Source organism: Physella acuta, unplaced genomic scaffold (assembly GCF_028476545.2).
Source record: "Physella acuta isolate Inbredline_101_S28 unplaced genomic scaffold, ASM2847654v3 ptg000659l, whole genome shotgun sequence".
In the NCBI taxonomy this organism is placed as follows: Eukaryota; Metazoa; Mollusca; class Gastropoda; family Physidae; genus Physella; species Physella acuta.
In genome coordinates, this window is record NW_026732178.1 from 433,967 (window position 1) to 448,610 (window position 14,644).

The 14,644-nt window shown below is 41.1% G+C and overlaps 1 protein-coding gene across 1 annotated transcript in view; it reads right to left on the reverse strand.

Annotated features, from left to right (window-relative positions):
• LOC131948769 (uncharacterized) overlaps positions 1–14,644 on the reverse strand; it is a 54,236-nt gene that overhangs the window by 24,679 nt on the left and 14,913 nt on the right. Inside the window, exons 6-10 of the mRNA XM_059310445.1 lie at positions 7,192–7,397; positions 5,783–5,994; positions 4,160–4,275; positions 3,050–3,300; positions 199–263 (exon numbers count right to left, since the gene is read on the reverse strand). Coding sequence (XP_059166428.1) covers positions 199–263; positions 3,050–3,300; positions 4,160–4,275; positions 5,783–5,994; positions 7,192–7,397 — 850 coding nt within the window. The remainder of the gene's footprint in view (positions 1–198; positions 264–3,049; positions 3,301–4,159; positions 4,276–5,782; positions 5,995–7,191; positions 7,398–14,644) is intronic.

The window sequence follows — 14,644 nt, forward strand, 5'->3', positions numbered from 1 at the left end:
GTGTTGTACATGTATATTATGTGTGTATGTGTATAAATGTGTATAAATCTATTTGTATAATAAGTGTATATGTAGGTATGTTTAGTTTAATGGTGGCATAATTTTAAACTGATCAAAGAATAACGGATAAAGTGGATACATGTACACAAATATTAAGCTGATGAGATACCAGGTGACCTAACCAGCCATTCACCTCACCTTTCTTGTATCTCTGGTGACAGCCGGAACATGTCTGGCATCTCACTGCAGATGGTGTGGAGTTTCTGGTCAGATAAAATTGAAGTAAATTATCCTTTGGAATCTGATGGTTCATTGGGGCAGGTGAAGTAGAGTACAACAGTTTCAGTGACATCAGCATATGAAGGGATAGTTTTATGTCAATCTGTTAAACATTGACTCAGATTTCGGCCTGCTTTTCTTTTTGGATTAGCTTTATAGCCTTTGTACATCCACAAAAAAAAACTACAAGGCAACAGTTGTTTGATTTTGGATTGCTGTCCCAAGCTTTAGAGCCTCGGGGTTCAAACTCTGGCTTTTTGGTATAGGGGTCATCCATAAATGACGTCATGCTTTTTAAGACGATTTTTACCTCCCCACTCCCCTCCTTCACACATGTCACAAAAAGCTAGACCCCGTCTAAAATGACGTCACTCAGCCTACAACCCCCCCCCACACACACAATTGCAGTTGAATTTTTCTTAAAACATTGATAGTTTTCTAACATTGCTTTTTTATAATGCAAAAGTGTGACGTCACACCATCTGAACCCCACCCTCCTCCTCATCACACACCATCACAAAATTATGGACCCCCCCTACCCCTACAAGTGTGACATCATTTATGGACGACCCCATAGCAACCATGAACTTTACCAACCCACCCACGCCAACCCACTAAACTCTTATGTTACACTGCAACCACACAGGTACAACTACCTTACCCTAACCACAGCATCCACACAGGTCTCACTACCTTACCCTAACCACTACATCCACACAGGTCTCACTACCTTACCCTAACCACTACATCCACACGGGTCTCACTACCTTACCCTAACCACTACATCCACACAGGTACAACTACCTTACCCTAAACACTACATCCACACAGGTCTCACTACCTTACCCTAACCACTACATCCACACAGGTCTCACTACCTTACCCTAACCACTACATCCACACAGGTCTCACTACCTTACCCTAACCACTACATCCACACAGGTCTCACTACCTTACCCTAACCACTACATCCACACAGGTCTCACTACCTTACCCTAACCACTACATCCACACAGGTCTCACTACCTTACCCTAACCACTACATCCACACAGGTCTCACTACCTTACCCTAACCACTACATCCACACAGGTCTCACTACCTTACCCTAACCACTGCATCCACACAGGTCTCACTACCTTACCCTAACCACTGCATCCACACATGTACAACTACCTTACCCCAACCACTGCATCCACACAGGTACAACTACCTTACCCTAACCACAGCATCCACACAGGTACAACTACCTTACCCTAACCACAACATCCACACAGGTATCACTACCTTACCCCAACCACTACATCCACACAGGTACAACTACCTTACCCTAACCACTACATCCACACAGGTACAACTACCTTACCCTAACCACAGCATCCACACAGGTACAACTACCTTACCCTAACCACTACATCCACACAGGTACAACTACCTTACCCTAACCACAGCATCCACACAGGTACAACTACCTTACCCTAACCACTACATCCACACAGGTACAACTACCTTACCCTAACCACAGCATCCACACAGGTACAACTACCTTACCCTAACCACTACATCCACACAGGTACAACTACCTTACCCTAACCACTACATCCACACAGGTACAACTACCTTACCCTAACCACAGCATCCACACAGGTACAACTACCTTACCCTAACCACTACATCCACACAGGTACAACTACCTTACCCTAACCACAGCATCCACACAGGTACAACTACCTTACCCTAACCACTACATCCACACAGGTACCACTACCTTACCCTAACCACTACATCCACACAGGTACAACTACCTTACCCTAACCACAGCATCCACACAGGTACAACTACCTTACCCTAACCACTACATCCACACAGGTACAACTACCTTACCCTAACCACTACATCCACACAGGTACAACTACCTTACCCTAACCACAGCATCCACACAGGTACAACTACCTTACCCCAACCACTGCATCCACACAGGTACAACTACCTTACCCTAACCACAGCATCCACACAGGTACAACTACCTTACCCTAACCACAACATCCACACAGGTATCACTACCTTACCCCAACCACTACATCCACACAGGTACAACTACCTTACCCTAACCACTACATCCACACAGGTACAACTACCTTACCCTAACCACAGCATCCACACAGGTACAACTACCTTACCCTAACCACTACATCCACACAGGTACAACTACCTTACCCTAACCACAGCATCCACACAGGTACAACTACCTTACCCTAACCACTACATCCACACAGGTACAACTACCTTACCCTAACCACAGCATCCACACAGGTACAACTACCTTACCCTAACCACTACATCCACACAGGTACAACTACCTTACCCTAACCACTACATCCACACAGGTACAACTACCTTACCCTAACCACAGCATCCACACAGGTACAACTACCTTACCCTAACCACTACATCCACACAGGTACAACTACCTTACCCTAACCACAGCATCCACACAGGTACAACTACCTTACCCTAACCACTACATCCACACAGGTACAACTACCTTACCCTAACCACAGCATCCACACAGGTACAACTACCTTACCCTAACCACTACATCCACACAGGTACAACTACCTTACCCTAACCACAGCATCCACACAGGTACAACTACCTTACCCTAACCACTACATCCACACAGGTACCACTACCTTACCCTAACCACTACATCCACACAGGTACAACTACCTTACCCTAACCACAGCATCCACACAGGTACAACTACCTTACCCTAACCACTGCATCCACCTGCTTCTCCCCCTCAGGTGTACTGGCCAGGTATTTCAGCTTCCTGTAGGCATCCATTCCAGAGTTATACTCCTGCCTAAGTTCCGTAACTCTCTGCTCAAAAATGACATCTTCTGTGGAGTCGACAGATGTTGTCCTGCTTGAATTCACAGCCCTCTTCTGATCAGCCTGAACCTTACCGCCCCCCTTCCCATCAGAGTCATCGTGTTTTTTGTCTTTCTTTCCTTCACCACCTAAAATACAATTCAAGTATATAAAAGCACAGTTAAAAAAATGTTCCAATTCGCCACGGTCATAACACATTGCCTATGTCATTTTATGGGGGTTTGAGTCAATAGTTAAAATACAATGTTTACACATTATTCTATTATATGGCAAATCGCCTAAGTTTTAAATTGTACCAAAGTGACATAGTGGAAGTATTTTCAGGTTTTCTCAAAAAATGAAAACATGACTTAGGCGAATGTGTTATGACCTTGCAGAGGCGTAGCGACCCTTCCCGGCGCCCAGAGACAAACGTTTCGATTTGCACCCCTCCCCCCCTCAAGATTTCGATTTGCACACACCCCCCCCCCCCTCAAACTTTCGATTTGCACCCTCCTCAACCTTTCAATTTATTTTTCCAACCCATTTTGGTGCCCCCTAAGGTCGGCGCCCGGGGACATATGTCGTCGTCCCCCCCCCCCGCCCCCCCTCGCTACGCTACTGTGACCTTGACGAAATGTCTTCATAGACAAAATATTTAAAACAAAAATACATTTAGTTAAAAAAATGTCCATTTAAATAAATAAAAACCTATTTTGAATGATATTATGAATACTAAATGAATTAGAGTACAGAAACATTTTTTCCTTCTGTAGTATTTGACCTGACATTTTTTTTGTGAAGTTACTTTTCTAACAGTGTATTTGATTAGTTAAATGCATGGTAATCAGGTCAAGAGAGATCACTTATATGTGAGAACATTTTGTCGCTATCATGATCAGATAATGATCAGATAATGCTGTTGAAATTCAAATCTATTATCAGTCCAGATTTTCACTCAAATAGCGCTTAACTTCACTATGACTTGGTTCAAATAAATCAACTGACCTTTATTCTTCTCATTGTTTGCCTTGGTGTCTGTCTGAAAAGGCTGTCTCTGTAGGGGTTTTTCTGTCAAATTTTTCTCCACTTTCTCTTGAACTTCATCAAACCTCATGCCCAGCCTAGATCAAGGACAATGCCAGTTGAGTTGATTACATAGGAAAACAAAATCAAGGAACTATTATACAACGTTTATATTTGGGTTTATATATGGGTTTTCTGTCAAATTTTTCTCCACTTTCTCTTGAACTTCATCAAACCTCATGCCCAGCCTAGATCAAGGACAATGCCAGTTGAGTTGATTACATAGGAAAACAAAATCAAGGAACTATTATACAACGTTTATATTTGGGTTTATATATGGGTTTTCTGTCAAATTTTTCTCCACTTTCTCTTGAACTTCATCAAACCTCATGCCCAGCCTAGATCAAGGACAATGCCAGTTGAGTTGATTACATAGGAAAACAGAATCAAGGAACTATTATACAACGTTTACACTTGCGTGCAACATGTATACTACATACGTCTAGCAAAAAAGCTCACAGAAAGTTAGTATACATATTCTGCAGGATAAATTTTTTCACATAACAATAACTTGCTGCTAGTTTTATTCCCTATACATGTTTTGACTAAACATGTTAGAATGAAAATATAATACCACCTTAAATTAATTATTACAAGTAACAAGTATGGGACGGTGTGGTACTGTGTTTGCATACAAATGCTAAATCAAAAGATTTGAGTTAAGATCCGAGTTCAAGTTTGTAGAATGTCTTTGAGTCTACTCAGCTCTGATGAGTACCTGTCTCATGTTAGGTAAAGTAAAGCGGCCGGGCATTGTGTTGACCATACTATCCTTTTATATGCCACGGTCACAGAAACAGGTGAACTCTACTTCACTTGCCCATGGACCGTCATATTCAAAAGAGAACTTTACTTACTTAACAAGTAAGGTACTCATTCAAATCAGATAGTCCATTAACCAAATGCAATGCCTTTCCTCTATTTCTCTGACATTGGCAAATGAAGGAATAGTTTGGTAAGCAATATGCCCGGCAGATATTATTTTTCCTAATTTCATCTGGTTACCAAAAACAAAACAAGACTTTTGATTTAGTAACTTCAAGCGTAATCACTCACACACTATCCCCATTCAAATATTAACAGGGGTTAGATTAGCAGTTGGGTAATAGTTTAGTTAATGGTGAGAGGCTGAAGGATATCTCTCTAAGTGCATCAGTCATAAACAAATGCCTGATTCAATGAAGACAAACTAAAGCTGATTGAGTACTATACTAGCAACACAATCTTGCTGGCAATGAAAAAGAGAACCTAGATTTTATCAACTCTATTCTATGCACTTACAGACTTGCAAGGGTAGGCCTACTTAACTTTGCACACAGTAACATCAAGAGAGACTTATTGTAATAATTAATCCCATTTGATTAATTTTCTGTTGTCTAGTATTTGGATTTCTATGACATTCAAAAACCAAATTTATCTTAAAAACATGCCCTTCATTTAAGTCTAATCAAAATTTTTTGACTCTGAATGAAGTTATAAGATTTATTTTCTATTTTCGGACATTAGGTTCACTAAAACTTTAATTCACACAAAAACCAACTTTACCTAAATAAATGCCCTTCTAACTCTTTATTCTGATCAAAATTTTGTGACTCTGAAGTTATCGCCCCTGACCGCCTAAGAACGTTGTAATCATCTTTAGCTTGCAGGTACGCCCTCCTGAGTGTGTCATGGTCAGCCTTGATCTTCTCAAACACCTTCTCCTGGTCCTCCAGGTTCAGCTGACCATCCTCTAGGAGGCTGTAGAAGGACTCCAGCTGGGGAAGAGTTGAGAATTACTGCAGGGTAGTCTAAGCTACAACTGTCTAATGGCATCACTAGGTTGGGTGTCACCAATTATGGTTACTTAGGATGTCACCAATAGGAAGAATGACCTTACTAATTTACAAATACATGCCCTGTCTAACATTGCTCAAATGACATCATTCTGTAATTCATGACTAAACTACCAGACATTGATGACCTAACTATCTTGCCCCATCATCCATGACTTCACTACCTTTCTAACCTAACCACCTTACCCTGTCATCCATGTCCCTGGCCTGGGCCAACATATCTCCCTAACCACCTTACCCAGTCACCCATGACCTGTCACCCTTGACCTAAACACCTTACCCTGTCATCCATGTCCCTGGCCTGGGCCAACATATCTCCCTAACCACCTTACCCAGTCACCCATGACCTGTCACCCTTGACCTAAACACCTTACCCTGTCATCCATGTCCCTGGCCTGGGCCAACATATCTCCCTAACCACCTTACCCAGTCACCCATGACCTGTCACCCTTGACCTAAACACCTTACCCTGTCATCCATGTCCCTGGCCTGGGCCAACATATCTCCCTAACCACCTTACCCAGTCACCCATGACCTGTCACCCTTGACCTAAACACCTTACCCTGTCATCCATGTCCCTGGCCTGGGCCAACATATCTCCCTAACCACCTTACCCAGTCACCCATGACCTGTCACCCTTGACCTAAACACCTTACCCTCTCATCCATGTCCCTGGCCTTGACCAACATGTCGACCTTGACCTAACCACCTTACCCAGTCACCCATGACCTGTCACCCATGACCTAACCACCTTAACCTGCCACCCATGACCTAACCACCTTAACCTGCCACCCATGACCTAACCACCTTAACCTGCCACCCATGACCTAACCACCTTACCCTGCCACCCTTGACCTAACCACCTTACCCTGCCACCCATGACCTAACCACCTTACCCTGCCACCCTTGACCTAACCACCTTACCCTGCCACCCATGACCTAACCACCTTACCCAGTCACCCATGACCTAACCACCTTACCCTGCCACCCATGACCTAACCACCTTACTCTGCCATCATGACCTAACCACCTTACCCTGCCACCCTTGACCTAACCACCTTACCCTGCCACCCATGACCTAACCACCTTACCCAGTCATCCATGACCTAACGACCTTACCCTCTCATCCATGTCCCTGGCCTTGACCAACATGTCGGCCTTGACGACCTGTGTCACGTGCTCGGGCACCTCCTGCAGGCCATCCTCGATTTCCGTCACGGACTGGTGCACCAGGGACAGGGGTCCTTTCTGGAGGTCGGGTCGTGACCTTGACCTCGGCTCGGCGGGTGAACCGCGTGACCTGCCATCCGTTTGATCTCCCGAATCTGAAAGTTGTGAAATAAAAATTGTAGTGCATTGAAGCTGCGTTAAGGATATAGGTTCTTTGAGAATCAAAGTAAATGAAAGAATGACGAAAGCGTTGATGGTTGTCAGTGGCGTAGCGAGGTCGGGTGTCACCCGGTGCGGCACTTAATGGTGTCACCCCTCCAGAGACGAAGCGACCCTTCCCGGGGACAAACTTTAAAATTTTCTATTTGCACCCCCCCCCCCTCAAACTTTCGATTTGCACCCCCCCTCAAGTTTTCGATTTCCACCCCCCCCCCTCAAGTTTTTTTCTATATATTTTGCTATTTTTTGCCTTGGTGTCACCCCCCTAAATGGTCCGCACCCCCCGCACCCCCCCCCTCGCTACGCCCCTGATGGTTGTTAAGATCCGGATGGGTTGATTAGGAATTATGAAGCGCAATGTGTGTGTAAACTGTCAGTTAAAAAAGTTTTGTAGCAGGTAAACATTTTTTGTGTGAAATAAAATATAAAACAGTTGAACCAGTAGCGGATTTTTTGATAGAAACAAAATTAAAAGCCGAACTTGAGATGATAAACTGCCACCACATTTTAGACAAATAAACTCTACTTCATCTGCCCCATGTGATTTACGCACAAACGGGAAAAGATTATGACATTATATTCAACATACCCAAACATCATCACAAAATATAAAACATCTTTACGGGCATTGAAATTTTCCGATTGAAGTTTTTGTTGTTGTTATTGTTTTGATTGCATAAGTAGCAAATCAATTCTCATGAGTTTGGAGAGGGTCGGGGGAGGTAAGTTAAAAGTATGACATATCTTTAAAAAACTCCTCTCCAACTATTTTCTTTCCCATTTAAAATTTATCCTTTCTCTCACTCTTATGTTTTACTATGTTTCCAACCAACACAAGCTACAGTCCTGCAGTGGCGTCGCTAGGTCGGGTGTCACACGTTGCGGCACCTCATGGTGTCACCCCCCCCCCTTTTTTTTTCTCTGTAAATTTTGAAGTTGGTTTCACCCCCCCCCCCCCCCCCCGGTTAAAGCTTAAAGTATTCACATTTAATCTAATGATGTTTATCTATAGTCGGTTGTTGCATTTTTTCTCTATAGTTAGCAGTTTATGTCATGGTGCCGCCCCCCCCCCCCCAAGTTATGATCGTCATTATGTACTTACTGGCAAAAATATTTTTTTTTATATATCTTGCAGTTTTTTGTGTTTTGGTGGCGCCTTAAAACTAAACGCTTAAGTAAAACCCTTCAACTCCACCCTACATAATGTCACCAAGTGCGGTCCGCACCCCGCGCCCCCGCCTCGCGACGCCTCTGCAGCCCAGCATTAAGCGTGTGCCTAACACACACATAACGTTACATACATCATGTAACATTTCCACCACCGCCGTCAATACTATATAGCATTTCTAGAAACTACATACCCTCCTAGATACCTCGACATAATTTGGCAGGAGTAACATACTTGCTATTAAGATAAGTTATCTCCAATACAAAAAAAAAAACAATGGTAGATCTTGTTAAAAGAAAAAAAATGTAAACCAGTTATTTCAGCGTATTCATTAACCATTCTGGCCTTATTAACCATTCTGGGTTCATTAACCATTCTGCAGATGTAAGAATACAGGGAATCAAAGTCAATGTTATAAGACACCGCTCTATACCACACTCTGCCCCGTATATCACGATATAACATACGGGTGTTAAATAATACATACACGACCCCTAAGTCAGCCGTCAACCTATGTCTAAAGTTTGGACCTATTCAAACCACCGTATCCATTAACATATAGCGCACCAAGTTACAGAAGGATCTAAGACGCCAGGAGATAAAAAGGAGCTATACTATAATGAGAATAATTTACCCGACACACTAATGTCAAGTTTAGTAGGACATACGTGAGAAGCTAGGGCGACCAATGTAGAGTTAATGCTAAATTACTGGCTTAAAGTTAAGAAAACGAATATGCATTCAATCTGAGAGACAACTTAAAATTACCAACGTATCATAAAAGTTTATGAAATGACCGTAAACTATGTCTTTAATACAGTAATCGATAATAACGCTTAGAATGTCGAGAAGGGCTAGTAATGCAGTGAAAGGCGGGGAATTATTTTAAAAAGATGTTGAGACTTCTTTTATGGACACTCGTTCTATTTTCCCCTGAAAATATAAATAAACTTATCAGAAAGTGAATTTTTATATACTTTCGTACATAATCATCGATAATACATTACATAATCGTTTGGGTATTTACTTCTGCCATAATCACTCTTAGGGTAATGATTTGGGGTAAATTTATGATTAGTAAGAAGGTAAACATTAGGAGTGAAGTTATGGTTAAAATTAGCAATACAAGCATACACATTTTCTGTAAGACCTTTTTGTGGTTTTACACGTGGGAACAAAAAACAAAAAACAACGAACAACCGCTGGAGTTGCCGGTCCTGTTCTAGAGTTATCTACCTGCCACGACTTACCTTGACTAAACGCCTGGGGTTCTAATTTAGCGACCTTGTCTATCTCTATGTTGCCAGCCAACAACTCGAACATGGCATCAGGGGACAGAACCGTTGGATTTTGTTCGTGGTCAGTCGATACACACCGTTACTTGTCCCAGGCTGGTCTATCGTTAATCCAACGCTAATCCTTTGACACGGTCAATACACAAAATAGGTCTAGCAACATATGTGGTCACTGGTCAGTTGGTACACACCATACACAGTGATACATGTCACAGGTTTATCGTTAATCCAACGTTAATCCTTTGTCACGGCCAGAAAATAGGTCTAGCAACATATGTGGTCACTGGTCAGTTGGTACACACTATACACATCGTTAGATGTCCCTGGCTGGTTTATCGTTAATCCAACGTTAATCCTTTGTCACCGCCAATACACAAAATAGCTCTAGCAACATATGTGGTCACTGGCCAGTTGGTACACACCATACACAGCGGTACATTTTCTAGGCTAGTTTACCGCTAATCCAAGGTTAATCCTTACAGAGTGTTATATGTCCCTGGCTAGTTTATCGTTCATCCAACCTTAATTCTTTATCACGGTCAGAAAACGAAATAGGTCTAGTAACAAGTGTGGCGATATCATCATAGTGTATCCTCCCTTTCCTCAAAAGACACCGACTTATCCGGCTCAGGGGCCGCCACCCATTTGTCAGACTGGCCTGAATACAGTAAACTCCGATTAACTGGCTTTTCATGTGATTTTACTCCCAGAAGATTTGTGTTTAATCCCCGTGAATCGGTCGCTTTCCTCTGTCTGTTGTTTTACTTTATTTAAAGTATCAAACTCCAATCTTCTTGTTTATCCTTTTAAAGTTTTAAAGAAACTTTTTTTTTAATTCCGTGTGAAAAAAATAAGTTTTCAGCTACTTACATATCTAAACAGCAATTATAAGGAACATAGATCCAAGTGTATACCATTTCTTATCAAACGTCACATGGCGAATGTTACATTTATAGAATTTTTTTTTAAACAACGATAACGAAATTCCAAAAACACAACTGCAAAATCCAAACTTTAAACAGAATCAAGTAAAAAAAAATATATTTCTAACAAGCCAGCATATAGGCCTATAACTACCACATTTTCAACCTTAGCATGTGTTTCAATAACTTAATTTTTCTTCAAACAAATCGTGAACACGTCCATAAAACAGGATCAACAAGGCCCCCTCGTGTTAAAGCTTCCATACCCCCCAGTCTAAAACTAAACGCTTAAGTAAAACCCTTCAACTCGACACAAACCCTGCTTAGATCTCAACAACCTATTGAACACTCTACGCCTACTCGGCTACGCACCATAGTGTGAAAACTCTTATCAGCACAGCCATTAGTTTTAAAAGAAATCACACCAAGATTTGTATGCGCACCAATTTTTTTAATGTTCTTGTTTTCATCTAAGGGGCAAACACAGTTAACGGTAAATTAGATTTTATTAGACTACGCTGTTGGACGTGGGCATTTGGTGCTGGTCTCTGAAGTATCTACAACAAGTCTGACCTTTGAACTGCCTTCACATTCAATGCCACAACAACACAGGTTGGGAGAATCCAGTAAGAAATCAGTCAGTTTAGCCTAAGTCTTATGTGTATGTGTATGTGTAAATGTATGTGTAAGTGTATATGTATATGTATATATGTATATTTAATATAATTTAAATAATAGTTGATTATATAAATGCATTTTTTCTTACTAGATGAAAGTTAACCAATATATTCGGGTTGTAATCGATTAGCTGTACCATCATATTTTTATCACTAATATCACCGTGAACACTACTTGTATAGTTAAGGTTAGAGCTACTGATAGAGGGCATAAAGTATTTTTTATACACAGTATTATCTATAACATTAAACAGGGTAACCGACAAATACCCACAACCACAGCAATGATTTATCTGATAACAATATATAAACCAAATTCGAACAGAAATAGGGCTATAATTATTAATATACATCACGCTTTAAAAGATAAATAACAATTCATACATTATCCCTATATTAGTATGTATAAGTATTAGCATGTCTAATCCACTATGACCCTCAGCAGTAGCCACGAACTGATTCACTATCGCACACATACAACCACCAAAACAACAATGAAACTCCAGCAGTCTAAAACATGGACTCGCACATTGGGGAAAAAAAAAACAAGCTCCCTGCTATAAATAGACGCAGTTACCTCCCTTCTGATTGGATTTCTTATCTATCTTTCACGCTAGGCTTCGATCACAAGATCGATCAGATTGATTTTGTCGTTAGATGCTTTGCTGGGACTGGACGGAGCCAATGAACGAGGTACTTTACAACCACCCCCCCCCCTCTCTTTCTGCGCTGTTTGAAATGTATTGTTGCTTTTAACTCTATGTTCTACTTCTAGGGTTTCTTTACGCCGTCTAAAAGGACATCCATAAAAAAACGTCACGCTTTTTAAAACAATTTTTACCTCCCAATAGTCACACAACGCCTTAAAAGCCAGACCCCCCCCCCCCTCTAAAATGATGCCACATCTCCACCCTCCCCCAACTAAATTGCATTTTTAAAAAAAGTTTACCAAGCTCGATCAACATTGAGATTATTGATTAATTTTATTACATTAAAAAAAAAAATAAAGTCCTTTAAAAAAAGGGCAAAAAATTAAGTTTTTAACATTATTCTTTTTGAATGTGCCCTCGCCTTCTTCACACATCTTTATAAAAGTCCGAATCACCCCCCCCCCCCCACTTCCGCCTCACATAAGCGAATAGACAATACTTAAGCAGTGAGGTGGATCTGCGGTGGTAAATGTGAAGAAAAAGGATTTTTCAGCCATAAGAGTAAAATAACAGTGCATGGGATTCTAGAAGGTGGGATCTTCAAGTCATAGCACACACATACACACACACACTCTCACACACACTCTCACACTCACACACAAACACACTCAACACGCGATTCAAGATCAGATGATTAGTACGTTACAGAAACAAAGACCATGCTATGTTTATCACATCACAAGAGATCTAAGAACACTTGGTATGTATTTTGTTTGAGCAAAGAACACTTGATGTGTATTTTGTTTGAGCAAAGAACACTTGGTATGTATTTTGTTTGAGCAAAGAGCACTTGGAATATATTTTGATTGAGCAAAGAACAATTGGTATGTAATTTACTTATTAGCTTTAGCAAAGAACACTTGGTATGCCATTTTCATAAGCAAAGAACATTTGGTATGTAATTTGCTTGGGCATATATCAATTGGTATGTAATTTGCATGGGCAAAGAACACTCTGTATGTTATTTTCATAAGCAAAGAACACTTAGTATCAGACCAGGTATTCCTTATCTAAATCACCTGAACAAAACATTGGTAAAAAAAATAACACGTCATAATTACTTGGGTAATTAACACAAAAAATATTGACACGGCGATAAAGCTAATTAGAGTACTTGGGGCACGACATTACTTGAGAACGTCAAGCTTCGACGGATTTACATAATTTAAAATCTCAAATCTGACAAAACAATATATAAGTGTTTTTTCGACAGTTTACACTACAATGTTACCAAACCTCCCCCTGTCAGCCTACCCGCGTAACTAAAAATAATCAATCTTAATTCCTACCCACGGTGGGAGGAAAATAAAACAAAAAACAGTATAGATCTAGTTCTATATCATCGTGTTTTTAGAGGCGAGCCTCTAGCCCTTGTTGTTTTCAAGTGGGTTTATCAACGTAAGGGGATTGACTTATGCGTCGTTGGCAGGAATTGTGGGGTTTGTGGAGAGAAAAGTCTGAAGGATTGTCCTGAATGGTTAGGGTGAATAGAGAGCTTTAATGTCGTTCTGCATGGCCACACTTGGAGTGGGAGAGTTGTGTCTTTGTTTCGTGGTAGTGGCACAAGTCACAATACGTGGGGCATGTTAGCCTCTCATGTAGAAGTGTGTGCAGGGAGTGTGTGTAAGATGTGTGCATTTGTGTGAGTGTTTATGTGTATTATGCGTGTGTTGTGTGTTAGTGTGTACAGTATGTGTGTGTTTTTGAGGAAAGCATGCGTGATTGTGTGTATTTGTGTGTAAAGTATGTGTGTTTTTGTATGTTTTTGAGGAAAGTATGCGTGTTTGTGTGTATTTGTGGGCTCGAGTTTGTGTGAGAGTTTATGTATATGATGCGTGAGTTTGTGTGTTAGAGTGTAAAGGATGTGTGTGTTTGTGAGGAAAGATTGCGAGTTAATGTGTTTGTGGACATGTGTTTGTATGTATGGTAAGAAAGGTATGCATGCGTTTAAGTGTCTTTGTTAACTATATATAAGTTTGTGTAAAGTATGTTTGTGTTTGTGAGTTTGCCTGTAAGGTAAGTGTGTGTTCACATTTGTGTTTGTGTAAAGTAAATGTCAAGTTCCCTTACAGATCAGTTGGTCCATGGTTGTGTGGTCAACACTATGTCCATCTGTCTTTACTTTCCTTACCACGAACTGTGTGTAAGGCCTCATAGAAAAAGAATGAATACCAAACCCATCAGAAAAATAATAGATAAAGTTTACAGTGGACTAGAGGTGGAGCGTTAGACTGCTAACCCGAAAGTCTCAAGTTCGAATCCGGATCAAGTCAGTCGAGCGGTCCCTCAGTCCATACAACTGATGGGTACATGACTCACGTTCTTGAAAAAACAAAGGCGACTGGGCATAGCGCTGACCACACTATCTCTTCATATGCCGAGATCAGAGAAGCAGGTGAACTCTACTTCA